Source organism: Stylophora pistillata, chromosome 13 (genome assembly GCF_964205215.1).
Source record: "Stylophora pistillata chromosome 13, jaStyPist1.2, whole genome shotgun sequence".
Lineage (NCBI taxonomy): Eukaryota > Metazoa > Cnidaria > Anthozoa > Scleractinia > Pocilloporidae > Stylophora > Stylophora pistillata.
Genome location: NC_142531.1, coordinates 22,996,760 through 23,012,379, shown reverse-complemented (window position 1 = coordinate 23,012,379; position 15,620 = coordinate 22,996,760). Strand labels below are relative to the sequence as shown.

The 15,620-nt window shown below is 41.3% G+C and overlaps 1 protein-coding gene and 1 long non-coding RNA gene across 3 annotated transcripts; one reads left to right on the top strand and one right to left on the bottom strand.

The window, feature by feature from the left end:
- The first annotated feature begins 27 nt into the window (after positions 1-27).
- On the top strand, positions 28-12,168 carry LOC111318877 (uncharacterized). 2 transcript variants are annotated; one of them, XM_088742328.1, is made up of 6 exons: positions 28-422; positions 973-1,045; positions 1,285-1,347; positions 3,156-3,219; positions 5,188-6,300; positions 6,710-12,168. In XM_088742328.1, the coding sequence occupies exons 5-6, from the start codon at positions 5,256-5,258 to the stop codon at positions 11,203-11,205; spliced, it is 5,541 nt and encodes a 1,846-aa protein (XP_088598454.1). In that variant the 5' UTR covers positions 28-422; positions 973-1,045; positions 1,285-1,347; positions 3,156-3,219; positions 5,188-5,255; the 3' UTR covers positions 11,206-12,168. The 2 variants fall into 2 exon arrangements, with proteins under 2 accessions (XP_088598454.1, XP_088598453.1); XM_088742327.1 differs by having other exon boundaries at positions 969-1,045.
- LOC148718213 (uncharacterized) lies at positions 12,115-15,604 on the bottom strand. The gene is made up of 2 exons (XR_015994416.1): positions 15,428-15,604; positions 12,115-12,437 (listed from the first exon to the last, which is right to left on the bottom strand). It is a non-coding gene; the product is annotated as an uncharacterized LOC148718213 (long non-coding RNA).
- Between the last annotated feature and the right edge of the window lie 16 nt (positions 15,605-15,620).

Below are 15,620 nucleotides of genomic sequence, written 5' to 3'. Positions count from 1 at the left end.
GTGTTTAAATGTGTGCGTCTACTAGACAAAGGATACCTTTTTAGTAAGGTCAAGTCTTGAGCTAAATCCGCCATGATAATTGTGGTTTTAGTCCAAAATTGCGCAACATGGAAAGGGTTCTTGACAGGAGCAACAACAAAATTTGATATACTTGATAATTTAATTTGCTATGTAAAATAAGATACTACGTGTAAGTCACGAAAAAACCTTTTGACCTCTGTCTGAATATATTCGAATTCCTCGGACGTCAGTCACGAGATTGCAATATCGTTTGTTCCTGAATACAAGCAAGCAGCTTTCGCTTCATCCGATCCCGCATCTCTTTGGGCGGTGTTTTATGTTGTGTATTCAAGTTGTTGACTCGTTGCCCCGACTCAAAGATTGTTTGTTTTCCGAATGACTCCGGACTCCAATTTGTAGAAGTGAGTAATTCATCACATTCCCTTTTGTTGCCAGTTACTTGCACCAAACAGATCAGTGACATGCGGAGTATGTAGCCAACACATTGTAAGTTTTGTTAGGAGATGTGCCTAAGCATCAACTACTTGATCGTTGAAAAGAAATGTACATCCCGAGCGGAAAACAAAAATAATCGTAAACATTTCGTTTGAAATAGCTAAAGAATTCAACCGCTTGATCCTGAAGGGGTGTGTGTGTGTGTGGAGGGGGAGGTATTTCTTAGAATGACTTAGTTGGGGAGGCTCCGCCCAATGGACGGACCTTTTCCAGGCTTTAGATTCTTAAAAGGGTTACAAATTCTGTCGGTTTAAGGGGTGTTTTTTTTTTGTGTGGAAAGTGTACGGAAAGGAAACCTATATTATAGTTGATAAAATGACGGGAGTCTTTCCATCTTGAACTTCATCGAATACCCCCTCCCCCGTTTTTAAACCACCGAGAGTAGCTAGTCCCCAGCGGCATTGCATCCTTACCACTTTTTTTTCCTCAAACATTTAACATTGTCAACCCAGCCAGACCCTGTGGAAGTTCTTCTACACAAGAAGAGAATACTCGTTACTAGTGTTTCACTTCAACAAAGGCGAGAGAGGTGAGTTATCTCTTCGTTTCATTTCTTCGTTTTATTTGGATCACTTGTTTGATGAGTCAATGCCGTCCGAAATGAGAAATTTCGTAGTACCGCTAGACAAGATCTCGGAGTGGAATTTACCTCTACAGAACGTCAACTTTGTTAATCACAACTCCCCTCGCTGTTCGCCAAAATTTAGCTATTGCTAACACTGCATCTTTACCAAATTTCTTTCTAACGCTAATACACTTTCGTTTCAGTCTTTCACTGGAAAAGCCGTTGAAAACAAGAGGGGAAGTTCACTTCGATTAAGACAAGAAAAGGTGAGATATCTCTGCGTTTTTGTAAGACCCCGAACAAATTTTCATGTTTGTCGGATAATACTATAAAAAATACTGTCAGAAATTAAAAGCATTTGAAAGAGGAACAAAGCAACGGTACGCTTGAAAGAGGTGGAAGGAATTCTCAATCAGCCGAGCTTTTACGCCCCAAAGCTCAGCTTGAAATTCTACTCCGACAGGCGGAAACAGGATGCAATCATTTGTTTACTCGATCTGTCAATACCATGCCTTGACCGACGCAACATTTTATTAGAGCTTTTGCGACTCCTTTAATTAACGGACAAAAATGACTCGAATGGTTGTATCTATCAGCTATTGGTCTTCTCTCTCATGTATCAGTGGCGGATCTAGGGGAGAGAACGGGGGGCCCGGAACCCCCTTAATTTTGAGGTAAAATAATGAAGGCAGAGGAAAAAAAAAAGCCGGCAGGTGAAGACACACAAACAAAAAGCGCCCCCCCCCTCCCCCCCTTAGCTCGAGGTGTGGATTCGCCACTGTGTATGTTTCTAAGAAATTTAAGGGTTGTGTAACAGAAAAAAAGAGGCTTAGGTTATTAAATCCATCTTGATGGAAAACGAAATAATGTTTAAATACGACGAAAGCGTGCCAAAATGCATGCACCCATAACAGCTAACCCTCATATTCCATCATCCAACATAAGTATCGACGCGTAATCATTCGTCCTCATGGGCTGACTAAGTCTACGTTTAGCAGCGCATAGCAGTCCAAAACGTCACGATCTGTAATATTCACAGTTTGATTCGAATCAATAGTAACCGAAAATCGTAAGAACAACGATTTACCATTTATTTATCATGTTTATCCTTTTTCGGACACAAAAAGTCTGTGTTTCTATGTGTCCACGAGACAAAGGATAACTCTTTAGAAAGGTCAAGTTTTGAGCCAAATCTGACCATTATGATTATGGCTTCAGTCCAGAATTGCGCAACATGAAAAGGGTTCTTGACGAGAGCAACAACAAAATTTGATATGCTTGATCACTTTATCTATCAAGTAATAAGTCACGAGAACGTCTTTTGACCTCTATCTGAATATATTCGAATGCCTCGGACGTTAGTCATGAGATCGAAATATCGTTTGTTCCCGAAAACAAGCAGGCAGCTTTTGGTTCATCCCATCCCGCTTCTCTTTGGGCGGTATTTTATGCTGTTTATTTCAAGTTGTTGACCTGTTGCCACAACTCAAAAATTTTTTGTCTTCCGAACGATTCTGGACTCCTAATTGTACAAGACAGTAAATTCGTCACATTCCCTTTTATAGCCCAAATATTAATATTCTAAATTTTATTAGGAGATGCGCCTAAATATCGACGACCTGACTGTTGAAGAGAAGTATTTGTGCACATCCCAGGGGAAAACAAAACTAACCGTAAACATTTCATTTGTCAGCTACAGAATTCACCCGCTTGATCTTCAAGGGGTGGGGAGGGGGAGGCATTTCTTATGATGACTTAGATGGGGAGGCTCCGCCAAATGGACGGACCTTTTGCAGGCTGTAGATTCTTCAAAGGGTTCACAAATTCTGTTGTTTAGTTGATAAAACCGACGGGAATCTTCCCATCTAGAACTTCATGGAGAATCCTCTACTCCGGCTTTAAACCGCCGAGAACACTGAGGTAGTCTCTAGCGGCATTGCATCCCGGCTTACTACATTTTTTCCTCAAACATTTTACATTGTTATTCTAGCCAGACCCGGTGGAAGTTCTTAGCTTATTCTAGCATTGCATCTTTACCAAATTTCTTTCTAACATTAATACCGTGTTATTTCAGCCTTTCAGTGGGGAAGCTGTTGGAAAGCAGGAGGGGAAGTTTACTTTGATTACGACAAGAAAAGGTGAGACATCTTTGCGCTTTATTAGGTCTTCCAACTTATTTAGACGTTAGATAATAATGTAAAGAGATACTGCTCGAAATTTAAAGCATTTGAGAAAGGAATGAGTCGACGGTACGCTTTAAAAGAGTCAAAGTAGCTTGGATAAGAACTCAATTCTATTTATTCGCTGTAATCGAGCCTTTTCGTCGTATTAAGCGAGTTTAAATGTTCACGATTGTGCAATACTTGATGCATTGTCAATCAGCCGAGGTTTTACGCCCTAAAGCTAAGCTTGAAATTCTATATTGACAAGCGGAAACAGAACAGTGTGATCCTTTCTTTATTTAATCTTTCGATACCATGCTCTGACTGACGCAAAATTTGATTAGAGCTTTTGCGTCTCCTTGCATTAAAGGCCAAAAAATGACTCGAATGGTTGTAACTATCAGATATCGGTCTTCTCTCTCATGCATGTTTCCAAGCGATTACCCAACGAACTGTTCGCAAATAGAAACCGAAAGTACAGGGGAGTGTAACCTAAAAAGGGATTGGGGCGAGACGGAACACACTCTGACTAGTGTCAATAGTGGGTTTACCACAGAACCATCAACCAACAAAAGCCCAGAATAGTTGCATGAAGGTCTCATCTACTTTTTACGTGAAGCGTGATTGAGCAAATTTTTTTCTCGTGAATCGTGATTTGAATTAATAATTCATTCGTGAATCGTGATTAAAGATGGTAAGATCTGTCTATTTCAATGTGACCCGTGAATTAAGAGTCAAATAAATCGTGATTCGTGAACCATTTTGTTTTGCGTGATTAATTTCCGGCTACTTTATTGTACGTATTGTTCTCGAATGGCTTTGGTTAGGTGTTGACAGGAGATGGACTTCATGTGGATCGATAAAAGTCGCAAAAAAGGACCACTACTAGCTTGTGTACAGCCGCCCCATCCCCTTAAAAAAATAGGTAAGGGGATGGGGCGGCTGTACACCGGCTAACCACTACTGGTTCTTGAACAACTAGAATGAACATAGAGGGCATTACATCATCGTTTGTCGCGTAAAACTGGCACGACTAGAAAGGTTAGATGTAACTCAACATGATTGTCCTCAATTTCGCGTGAACGTGAAAGAGTTTTGGATATTATTTGTGATGCGTGAAAAAGGCCAAATAATTTTTACGCGACTGAGTTCTACAAACGGGTGTAGGGGACCCTGTTACATGATATGTCAAGCGATAATTCGTAGATCTAGACAGAACACAAATTTCTCTTCGTTAGAGTCAAGATGTGCTTATTTACGTGAGTATTGTTTAACTAACACAAAGTTACTTGTAAGACCGATTTAAAATTCTTTGGGAAACAAGATACTGGGTAGCTTCCTTGCTTTCTTGCTGGCATACGTGAGCTCATTCGCACGCATGAAAATATGACTTCCGTTTATTGAAGATAATATGTTCCAATGAAACTAGGACCTAAGCTCAAATCTTGACTCCAGTCGTTCAAAGTTATGTTAATTATTACTTTTCACGGTATCCTATAGAAAGGTTCATCATAGAGAGTTCCCAAAAAGCTCAGTTTAGAATGTCACACAGCCTAGGGGGCCGTGACATCCCGCGATCCCTCATGCAAGATTACTTTCCTCTATCTCTACGAGAGGGTTAGAAGGGAAGGCAAACTCTCTTTTGTTAGGACCACCCCACGAGCTAATCTTTGTTGAAATGAGTTCTTTGGGGGAGGGGGTGGTAGGGGCAAAGGGCGAGGTTAAGGGCTGAAAATGATTCACAGTGATGCGAGAATTTAGAATTGCTTTGAATTGCTAAGTAACTACTTTACCATTGAGTATTCAAGAACTTCTACTGCATAAAATTTAATCAAACCTTTAAATAGCTTTTCAGGTATCAATCGAGGCGAAAACACAGTTTACTGAGGAAGGCCTTTCGTGAATAGTTTGTGTAATTGATCAATTGGAACTGTTTTATTACAGACCCCAGGGAGATCTATCTGTCCAGATGCCTTGAGATCATCGTTGCTCATCATAATAAGGTAGCAATAATGACTCTACAGCCGTTTACAAAAGAACAGTTAAACTACTTCAAATTTGCTTTTGTCGTGCTCAATGAATTTCCAAAGGCATTACGTCAAACCTTCAAAAACAAATGGGACAATATCTTTGGACATCTTCCTGGTTTCCAGTCCTGGGATGACTCCGTTGCCGTGCGCAACATGTTCCTTGCCAAAGAGAGTGGATCTACTAAAGTCCCTACTCATCTTTCGTACGATGCGTGGGATTCTACTGCCTTATTCCAAGCCACCATCTTTTCAAAGTCCTTTTCCATGCCAGACGGTGGAGGCCATCACAGAACACTCAGCTACTTGTTCGTAAGACCCCACAGACTTCCTACCGGAGGGTTTCATGCTTCTGTGATCAGCTCAACTGGGAACGATGCTGAGTCATTTGCCTTGGCGATCGATCAACTGCGACTTTTACGAAATGCGTTCTGCCACTCACCCAGCTCCGAGATCCCAAAGGCAACATTTGACATGTACATGCAACTTACTAAGGACGCCTTCCAAGCCCTTAGTGTCTCAATAAGCTCTGTGAATGCCATTGGAAACTTAACTGAGACAGATTTCCCGATAGAAAAAGTCCGCAAGCTCGAGGATGGGATCAGAAAAGAACTTCAGGCAGAAAGGACATTTCTCAAAGAAGAAGTAAAAGATGAGTTGATGGGCATGAGGTCTGATATCGCAGAAGCAAACCAGGAGCGGCGGGATGAGGCAGAACAAACAGTGACGGAGATAAAAGAAGAGATTCGACAACTGAGACACCAGTTGCAAGAGCAAAATAAAGAGAGGAAAAAGGAGACGTCAGATCATGAAGAAACTATCAGGTCTGATATCGAGCAATCAAACCAAGCTAGAGAGAAAGAGGCAACATTAGCAGCCCAAGAAAGAAAAGAAGTGATACAAGAGATTCGTAACTTAAAGAAACAGTTGGAGTTGGCAAAATCAACCGTAGCTACAAAAGAAACGAGTCAAAAACTTGCTGAATTGAATCGAAAGTTGGAGGACATCACCATAAAGACTACGAAACAAGGTAATAGAGGTTCTACTGTTTGTCTTCAAAATCGACTTTTTTCACGGTAACTTCAAGACATTTTTAAATTCGATTCTTACCTAAAAAGAGAATCGGATGCCATGTAATCGTCAACAAAGCAATCATAAAGTAAGAGGGGGGCTCTTCTCTGTAACAGTTTTGGAAGGGATATGACCCGCACCAATTTTGAGGTTGTTGATATAATGGTTCTCGCCGATAAAGTTTACCATACTTTAAATAAAAGTTTCAACACCAGTTAGCTTTATAAGCTGAGGTCTTATTCCTCTATAACACACTCGTCGCAGGTAGCTGTGGGGTGCACATTTCGAGATTGAGTACTTACAACAACTTGATTGTATACATGTGTTCATATACTGAACTAATATTTAATATTTCTTTTTATTCGTAGAGTCTAATCCTATTCTACCAAAATCAAATCTTCCTTCAATGGTTCCTAACTTCACTGGGCGCGAAAAAGAGTGCAACGACGTCATTGCACACGCGACCAACGAAGCCACTCGCCTCGTTTCCATTTGGGGCTCGCCGGGTTTCGGAAAAACGTCGACTGCAATCGCTGTAGGACATCGCCTCCAAGCACAAGGCCTGCCAATATACTTTGTTTCGTTACGTGGGATGAGGCTAAAAAGTGATCTGACGTCGAAGTTTCTTGGCTTGTTTACACAAACTGTGCCAGCATCCCAGCGTTTGACGGCAGATGACGAACTTTGCTGGATTTTCGCTCAGATTCCAAATCGCTGCATTTTCATCCTTGATAATGCTGACGATCTTTTTGAAAGTGACCTTCCGAACGTGAAAGAGGACGCTGTTACTTTAATTGGAGAATTTCTCAATCGCAGCGATAAGGTCAAGTTTCTTCTCACCACAAGAGAATCCTGTGAATTTTTGAATCTGCGTTTCAAAGGACATCATACTGTAAGAATAAGAGAGTTAGACGAGCAATCCTCTTCAGATCTTGCCCAGGAATTGCTTCCAGAAGCAAGCAAGTCTGATGGATTAAAAGTTGCAAAGAAATGCGGGAGCGTACCATTGGCAATGAAGTTGTTGTGTTCCTTGATTTCGGAGGATGGTACAGAGACATCAAGTGATTCTATTAACATGTTCTTGAATACTTCAGACAACGTTCTGGAAATGTTGGATAACCCAGACTACCCCAGTGATACGAGGTTGAAGTGTCTTTTCGACGCCTCGTTTCAGAAACTTTCTGCAAAGGAAAAAGAAGCACTGGTCTCACTTTCCATTCTTCCCGAACACTTTGACAAGGAGACCGTATCAGCTGTTTTAGGAATGAATTCAATCCACGCCGTACAAGTTCTGAAGAGACTCAAGAGAACGTCTCTCATTGATTTTAGTTCGAAAGCCGAGGAATATTCCATTCATAAGCTCATACTGTCATTTGTGCAGGAAAAATGCGAAAGTGAGATGAAAGAAACGGTTCTCAACTCCAAAGTACGCTATTTCGAACTGTCTATTTCACTATTCGAGAGGCTAACAGAGAAGTTCCTGACAGGATATTCTATGTCGGCTTACCTTGAGTATTTTAAGAATGAGGCAAGATTCATTCAAAGTCTTATTGACGGTTGCCAGGAGGAAAGAACAGTCGGGAAAGTCTGCAATGCCTTGATTAAAGCAGAAATGTTTGTCTGCTTTCTTTATTTGGAAGATAAAGCAATGTTTGGCATTATTTACGAATCTGCAATAAAGGCAACCACTAATCACGATAGTATCAACTCTCTCCACAAACAACTGCTTCTGTGCAAGGTGTACGGTGACTTGGTTATGGGCTCAACGGGAGAAACTGAGACCCTGCTCTCGGAGGCTAAGCAAACTAGGTTGTCTGATCTCGTCCGTGACCCAGAACTGGAGGGAAAACTGCTGAGTTACAATGGATTGTACAAACTTTCCAAGGAGAAAACTGAAGAAGGAGTGAAACTTCTAGAAGAAGCACTTTCATCGATGGAAACCATTCAGGGGCACAGAATCCTAAAGCTCATCATTTTCCAAGTTCTTTCTTTCTATCGCAGTAAAAGTAACCCTTTACAGTCACTGGAGTTCTACAAAAGAGCAGTAGATGAATGCAATAAAGTGGGGGACATAGGCCTACTGGTGATTCCAAAGATCAATGAATCAACGAAAGATGAAGGCAGAATACATTTAAACGCAACTAGACTGACCGACAACCAGCCACTTCAAACCGAAGTTATCATTCTCGTGAGTCAAGCGGTGAAGAAAATATCAAGCAATGAAACCACTCAATTCTTTTGTGCGTTACTGCAGCAAATACTGACGGAATCTGGAACGACCATCCCAACAGGTGCTAGTGGTCGGTTCAACTATCATTTCTCTGGGGTCAAATTTCTCAGAAAATTAAAAGAGGTCAAGGACCGCCCCCTTTACATAAACGAAATTATGAATTTTCATTCCAAAAGAATACAAACCCAATCACAAAATGAGAAAAAAGGTAAAGACAACAACGTAGAAGCTGTAGAATCAGCCAAGCGGGCACTTCATATCAGGTTGAAGGTTCTGGGTGAGGAACATTCAGAAATCACTGCCAGCTATCATTTGTTAGGAGTTACTCAACATTCACTGGGAGACTTTGTCTCAGCCCTTGAGTCAAAGAAGCGTGCACTGGATATCCGGTTAAAGGCTCTGGGTGAAGACCATTCACAAACCGCTGACAGCTATTATTCCTTAGGAGTTACTCAACATTCACTTGGAGACTTTGTCTCTGCCCTTGAGTCAAAGAAGCGTGCACTGGATATCCGGTTAAAAGCTCTGGGTGAAGACCATTCACAAACCGCTGACAGCTATCGTGAAGTAGGAGTTACTCAACATTCACTTGGAGACTTTGTCTCAGCCCTTGAGTCAAACAAGCGTGCACTGGATATCCAGTTAAAAGCTCTGGGTGAAGACCATTCACAAACCGCTGACAGCTATCATTCCTTAGGAGTTACTCAACATTCACTTGGAGACTTTGTCTCAGCCCTTGAGTCAGACAAGCGTGCACTGGATATCCGGTTAAAAGCTCTGGGTGAAGACCATTCACAAACCGCTGAGAGCTATCATTCTTTAGGAGTTACTCAACATTCACTTGGAGACTTTGTCTCAGCCCTTGAGTCAAAGAAGCGTGCACTGGATATCCGGTTAAAAGCTCTGGGTGAGGACCATTCACAAAGCGCTGACAGCTATCATTCCTTGGGAATTACTCAACATTCACTTGGAGACTTTGTCTCAGCCCTTGAGTCAAAGAAGCGTGCACTGGATATCCGGTTAAAAGCTCTGGGTGAAGACCATTCACAAACCGCTGACAGCTATCATGAAGTAGGAGTTACTCAACATTCACTTGGAGACTTTGTCTCAGCCCTTGAGTCAAACAAGCGTGCACTGGATATCCAGTTAAAAGCTCTGGGTGAAGACCATTCACAAACCGCTGACAGCTATCATTCCTTAGGAGTTACTCAACATTCACTTGGAGACTTTGTCTCAGCCCTTGAGTCAGACAAGCGTGCACTGGATATCCGGTTAAAAGCTCTGGGTGAAGACCATTCACAAACCGCTGAGAGCTATCATTCTTTAGGAGTTACTCAACATTCACTTGGAGACTTTGTCTCAGCCCTTGAGTCAAAGAAGCGTGCACTGGATATCCGGTTAAAAGCTCTGGGTGAGGACCATTCACAAAGCGCTGACAGCTATCATTCCTTGGGAATTACTCAACATTCACTTGGAGACTTTGTCTCAGCCCTTGAGTCAAAGAAGCGTGCACTGGATATCCGGTTAAAAGCTCTGGGTGAAGACCATTCACAAACCGCTGACAGCTATCATGAAGTAGGAGTTACTCAACATTCACTTGGAGACTTTGTCTCAGCCCTTGAGTCAAACAAGCGTGCACTGGATATCCGGTTAAAAGCTCTGGGTGAAGACCATTCACAAACCGCTGACAGCTATCATTCCTTAGGAGTTACTCAACATTCACTTGGAGACTTTGTCTCAGCCCTTGAGTCAATGAAGCGTGGACTGGATATCCGGTTAAAAGCTCTGGGTGAAGACCATTCACAAACCGCTGACAGCTATCATTCCTTAGGAATTACTCAACATTCACTTGGAGACTTTGTCTCAGCCCTTGAGTCAAAGAAGCGTGCACTGGATATCCGGTTAAAAGCTCTGGGTGAAGACCATTCACAAACCGCTGACAGCTATCATGAAGTAGGAGTTACTCAACATTCACTTGGAGACTTTGTCTCAGCCCTTGAGTCAATGAAGCGTGCACTGGATATCCGGTTAAAAGCTCTGGGTGAAGACCATTCACAAACCGCTGACAGCTATCATTCCTTAGGAGTTACTCAACATTCACTTGGAGACTTTGTCTCAGCCCTTGAGTCAAAGAAGCGTGCACTGGATATCCGGTTAAAAGCTCTGGGTGAGGACCATTCACAAACCGCTGACAGCTATCATTCTTTAGGAATTACTCAACATTCACTTGGAGACTTTGTCTCAGCCCTTGAGTCAAAGAAGCGTGCACTGGATATCCGGTTAAAAGCTCTGGGTGAAGACCATTTACAAACCGCTGACAGCTATTATTCCTTAGGAGTTACTCAACATTCACTTGGAGACTTTGTCTCAGCCCTTGAGTCAAAGAAGCGTGCACTGGATATCCGGTTAAAAGCTCTGGGTGAAGACCATTCACAAACCGCTGACAGCTATCACTCGTTAGGAGTTACTCAACATTCACTCGGAGATCTAGTCTCGGCTCTTCGCTCAGCTAAACGTGCACTCGATATCAGAATAAAGGTCTTTGGCGAGGAACATTCAGAAACTGCTGGAAGTCGATTTATGGTGAAGGATATAGAAAACTCTCTCTCAAGAAACCGATGCAGTTGCAGTTGAATATTTATATATCCCTGCGCAGGTTTAGAGATACGGCGCTTGTGACTTTTCCGAGGACAATAGTTTAATAATTGTCTTACGAGGCAGCATGACCATCGTATAAAAGTTTAAAACTAATTGTCTTAGAAATAAAAAGAAAAACAAAGGCTTCTTTTCGCCATTTTTGCCGTTTTGCATACGTAAATAGTACAGCGAAATTACAAACCTAAAACAATAGATGTATTATAAACTCGTTATGATATAAATTCTTTTACTACTTTTTCTTCTTAGCGCAGTCAATATTTGGTAAATTTTCCTTTTGTAACTTCAAAAGGTTTGTTTTGCGAATAGTTGTTTATATCCTTCGCGTGTCCGATTGTAACTGCCAGTTTTGGAAATATAAAGTAATGAAATAAGTTTGTCAGTATGTTTAGAGCTGCTATCGTTGTTTTCGTCTTCGTAATATCCATCAATCTGTTATTTTCGCACGGAATTGTGATGAGGTCATAACGCAAGAAGCGAATCTTTCACATAATTACACGCCTGAAACTCGCATTGAATGATTGATACTAAAGTGGTTGTTATGTGAGGGTTTTCTCTTTTGGAAAGAGTTTCTAAAGTGACGCAATTTATCTGTTAAGCTACTTCGATAAAGGTCTTACCAACGACTGAAGTTAACAAAGTTTACAAATATATTTAACGAAACATTAAATATGCGCACGAAGATAAAGTTTCCTGCTGATGGTGAAATTACTGACTTGAGACATGCTTTGTTTCTTTTTTCCACTTGAAATGGATTATTTTGAGATAATATTTGACCTTATTCTTCGTTAGTTATGAATATTTATACTTTAGCAGTTCAGGAGTTTGTATATTTAAACAACTGTTAGCACATGGATGGTCTTCGCAACTAGAAATTACCAAGGCAGACACCTCTAACTTTGTTTAATTAAACGAACTGTTCAAGACAACTTTTTTCTTTAATTTTGGTGATTGTTTTGTTTGTAATTCGAGAACTACATCGTAAATCTTCTATTTGGAACACGTGATCAAAGTAAGGGAGCCAATGAAATTACCGTATTGTCCGCAGTAGCTACCATAGCAACCAATGGAACTGCTTCCAAATTTGGCCGAGTTGACAAACTGTGAATGTGACGAGTACAAATAGAGTGACTTGAGATGCCCGTCATGGGGTCTAAATCCACGTGGGCAGCGACCATTTGCCAGGATACAGAACTTCCCCTCAGGCCATTCTGTGCAAAGAACAAAAACGATGTTTTGTAAAGGAGCGTTTGTCATTTCTCGCTCAGAAGGAAGGGGGGTAGGGGTTAGGTTAAGTATTTCGGTGGTGTCACCTTAAATTTTACCTGTATCCTCCCCCCCCGTTTCTCTAATATTCTTATGTTCCCCCCCTTAATGGGCAGTCAATTTTCTATAGTCTCTCCTATATACACTATTGGCGACGATTAATGCTCTCTGTTCCCCTTAAAACGATGTGACCCCCCAATTCCTTCACCCCTCCCTCCCTGTCATTTATCATAACTGGTCCTAACGACGTTCAACGTTTTGAAACTTGAAGGAACTTGTTGTAGGAAACACTTTTAAATTATTGCGCAATAAAACATTTTTTTAAGGGGGAGGGGAGGAGAAGGGAGTCGAGTTAACTTATTCCAACGGCTAAACAATCGGTCGGAATAACTTTCGTGAGTATTTCCAGGAACAACTGAGGCTATGAATCTTAATCTTTCGCACCCTAAGAGCAGTTTGCATATTCTCTATACTGTTCTTTATACATTTCCTAAGGTGTTGACAAGGAGAATTTATTTTACAATCAAGAGCTCTTTTAGTTCCTGATCATTTCCTCTATTCTCGTGACCTTACTGTTTGATTGTTTGATTCGGGAGGGGGGGGGGGTTGCTGTCTGGAGAAATTAGATGCTGGTCACCCAAAGGATTTAAAGGGTCGGAATATTCTTACCCTGCTGGATCGATGCACTTTCTTCTTGGGCATAACTTATAATTAGGAGTCTTTTAAAGTTTTTACCTGCTGTTCCAACTTGTAAATTTTCTTTGAAAGTTTTTTCGCCAAGACTCCAAGGTTATCCTGGCTTTCCGCTGTTCTCTCCTCAAGGCTTTTGACAGCTTTGTTAAGTTTTATGGTTGTGTCTGACCATACTGCAACCGTTTCATTAACACATTATGAATCTGCTTCATTCAGTATGATTGGCGAACTTGTCAAATATTTGTTTAAACTCCTTGTCGTTGCCTTTTCCTTTGACAGCTGCAGAGACTTGGTTGCTGAGATTCTCTATGATTGCTCACTGGGCTTTGACCAGGTTGGTCACAGTTTGAAAATTGTTTGAAAGCGCGTTTATCCAATAAAAAAGTGTATTATTCATAGCGTTCATTATACAATTCGGAACCTGGACACGTTACTTTTTCAGCATTCAGAAAACTATATTGAGTTATTTAGAGTCCCCGAATATTCTATCGCCTAACAGGGGTGAAAATTTTGAAATAAATATATCTTATTAACCAAGCGCGACGGCCGTACTGGGAGAATATCGGCCCGAGGTCTTGACAGTACGGACCGAGCGTAGCGAGGTCCGTACAAAAAAAGACCGAGGACCGATATTCTTCCAGTGCGGTCCCGAGGAAGCTTGGTTAATAAGAGATTTATTATACGACTGAAGTTCAAAGGGACACAAGTGCGGTATCATTCGGGACCATTCGGAACAGTGCCCGGTCCAATACTTAAAGAATATTGGACCGGCAATAGAGCATTTTGATTAGTTGATTTTAGTTATTGGCCCTCTGACTGCCCAAGTCGTGTAATAAAATTCTCTCCACAACAGTATTGAAGTTGACGACAAACACATAAGTAATGACTAAAAGGTCGGTGCGACAAACTCTGCGCGTAATTTTGTCGCTAAATAATGTCTTTTGGGCGAATTTTAATAAAAATGCGCCTAAAACTAAAGTAATAGTGCACTGAGGAATGCTTGTTGTTCTCTCTGAGATCTGGTTGCTTCTCGCCAAGCGACATCTACGGTTCAGTCCGATAACATGCTCATTTATGGCGAGACTTCATATGAGCTTCTCGTATCACAAGATTTCCTTAGCTCCGAGTTACATATTTTCCTTGAAACAGTATTCGATCAACGGTTTCAAACTATTACTACACCGGTAAACTTAACATAAATAATAATTATTTTTCATCAGTAAACCAGTAGATAAGTAAATAAATGTTTAACGAGAGATATAAATTAAAAAATGAACAAGAGTTCGATTTTAAAACTTATTACGTGTTCCAAAGATTTTTAAAAGGTTTTAAAGGGGTGTTTGTAGGTAACCCTGTAACCCATGCACATCTGATATTCTTCTGGGTACACAAAAAAGGTCCCACAAAGCTGACAATCTTATGCCTCGCATTCCCTAAAGTTAATTGATAGTTTTGCTCTTGTAGCGTGCGCGGTCTAAAGGGTCTTCTCGTGAGCTACCATGGTTCAGTCGTACACTAATTTTCATTTCTCTCCTGGATATCCGGTTACTAGAGCTTACACTGATTCTAACAGAACAGGGCCAAAAGACCCACTTTCGATTAGTTGGAGAGAGGTCAGAAGAACTGGGTTGATTGCTGTAAGGGAAGGAATGTTGCTGAAAAGCTGCGTTAAATACACAATGATAAGCAAAAGATTGTTCTTCAATGAGTGAACTTGTTCTGCTTGGGTTTTCTTTTCTTTACTCGCCTTAAAGACCAGTTATTATTCATTGCAGAAGGGGGCAGGATCTTAGGGGGACCACATTTTGTTTTCGTCGCCAAAGGGTTGTAAAGGGGGGGGGGGAGACTTTTGAAATTGACTGCCAACCAACTGCGAACGAGGGGGGGGGAAGAATCATCAGGATATAAGAGAGACTTATGGGGAGATCGGATAGTTTTTATCTTGACACAAAATCCTCTAACCTCCCCCCCCTCCATCCCGGGCGAAAAATGATGGCCCGTCACTTACGCTCCTGATGTCTCTCTAGTTTGTTCAGTTGTTCCTTTTTGTGAGAAGACGAATCCCAACTTTCCTCCCTGCAAAGTGGTCATGCTCTATCACTTGTGTTATGTATTGAGATATCATGCCCATTAATCCACGACATGCAAGACAAGTTGCAGAAAAAACAAAACTGAAAGTATCCTCTTCGAGGAAGCTCATTTTGACCGAAGATCAAATTTGTTGGAAGTGTGTAAAACCTACCCTTCCCATCCCTGAGATTTGGACACACGGATGCAGGCAGCCATCCTTCTTAATGACCAGTCCCTAGTTTGACAATAGACTTTCTTGCGTTTTTTTAAGAGCGCTTCATGTCCGCTTTCAAGCGAAAACTCAGCGACAGCCAACGTGTTGTTCATTCAATCATGTCATGACTCCAACACAAAACTATCCAAAA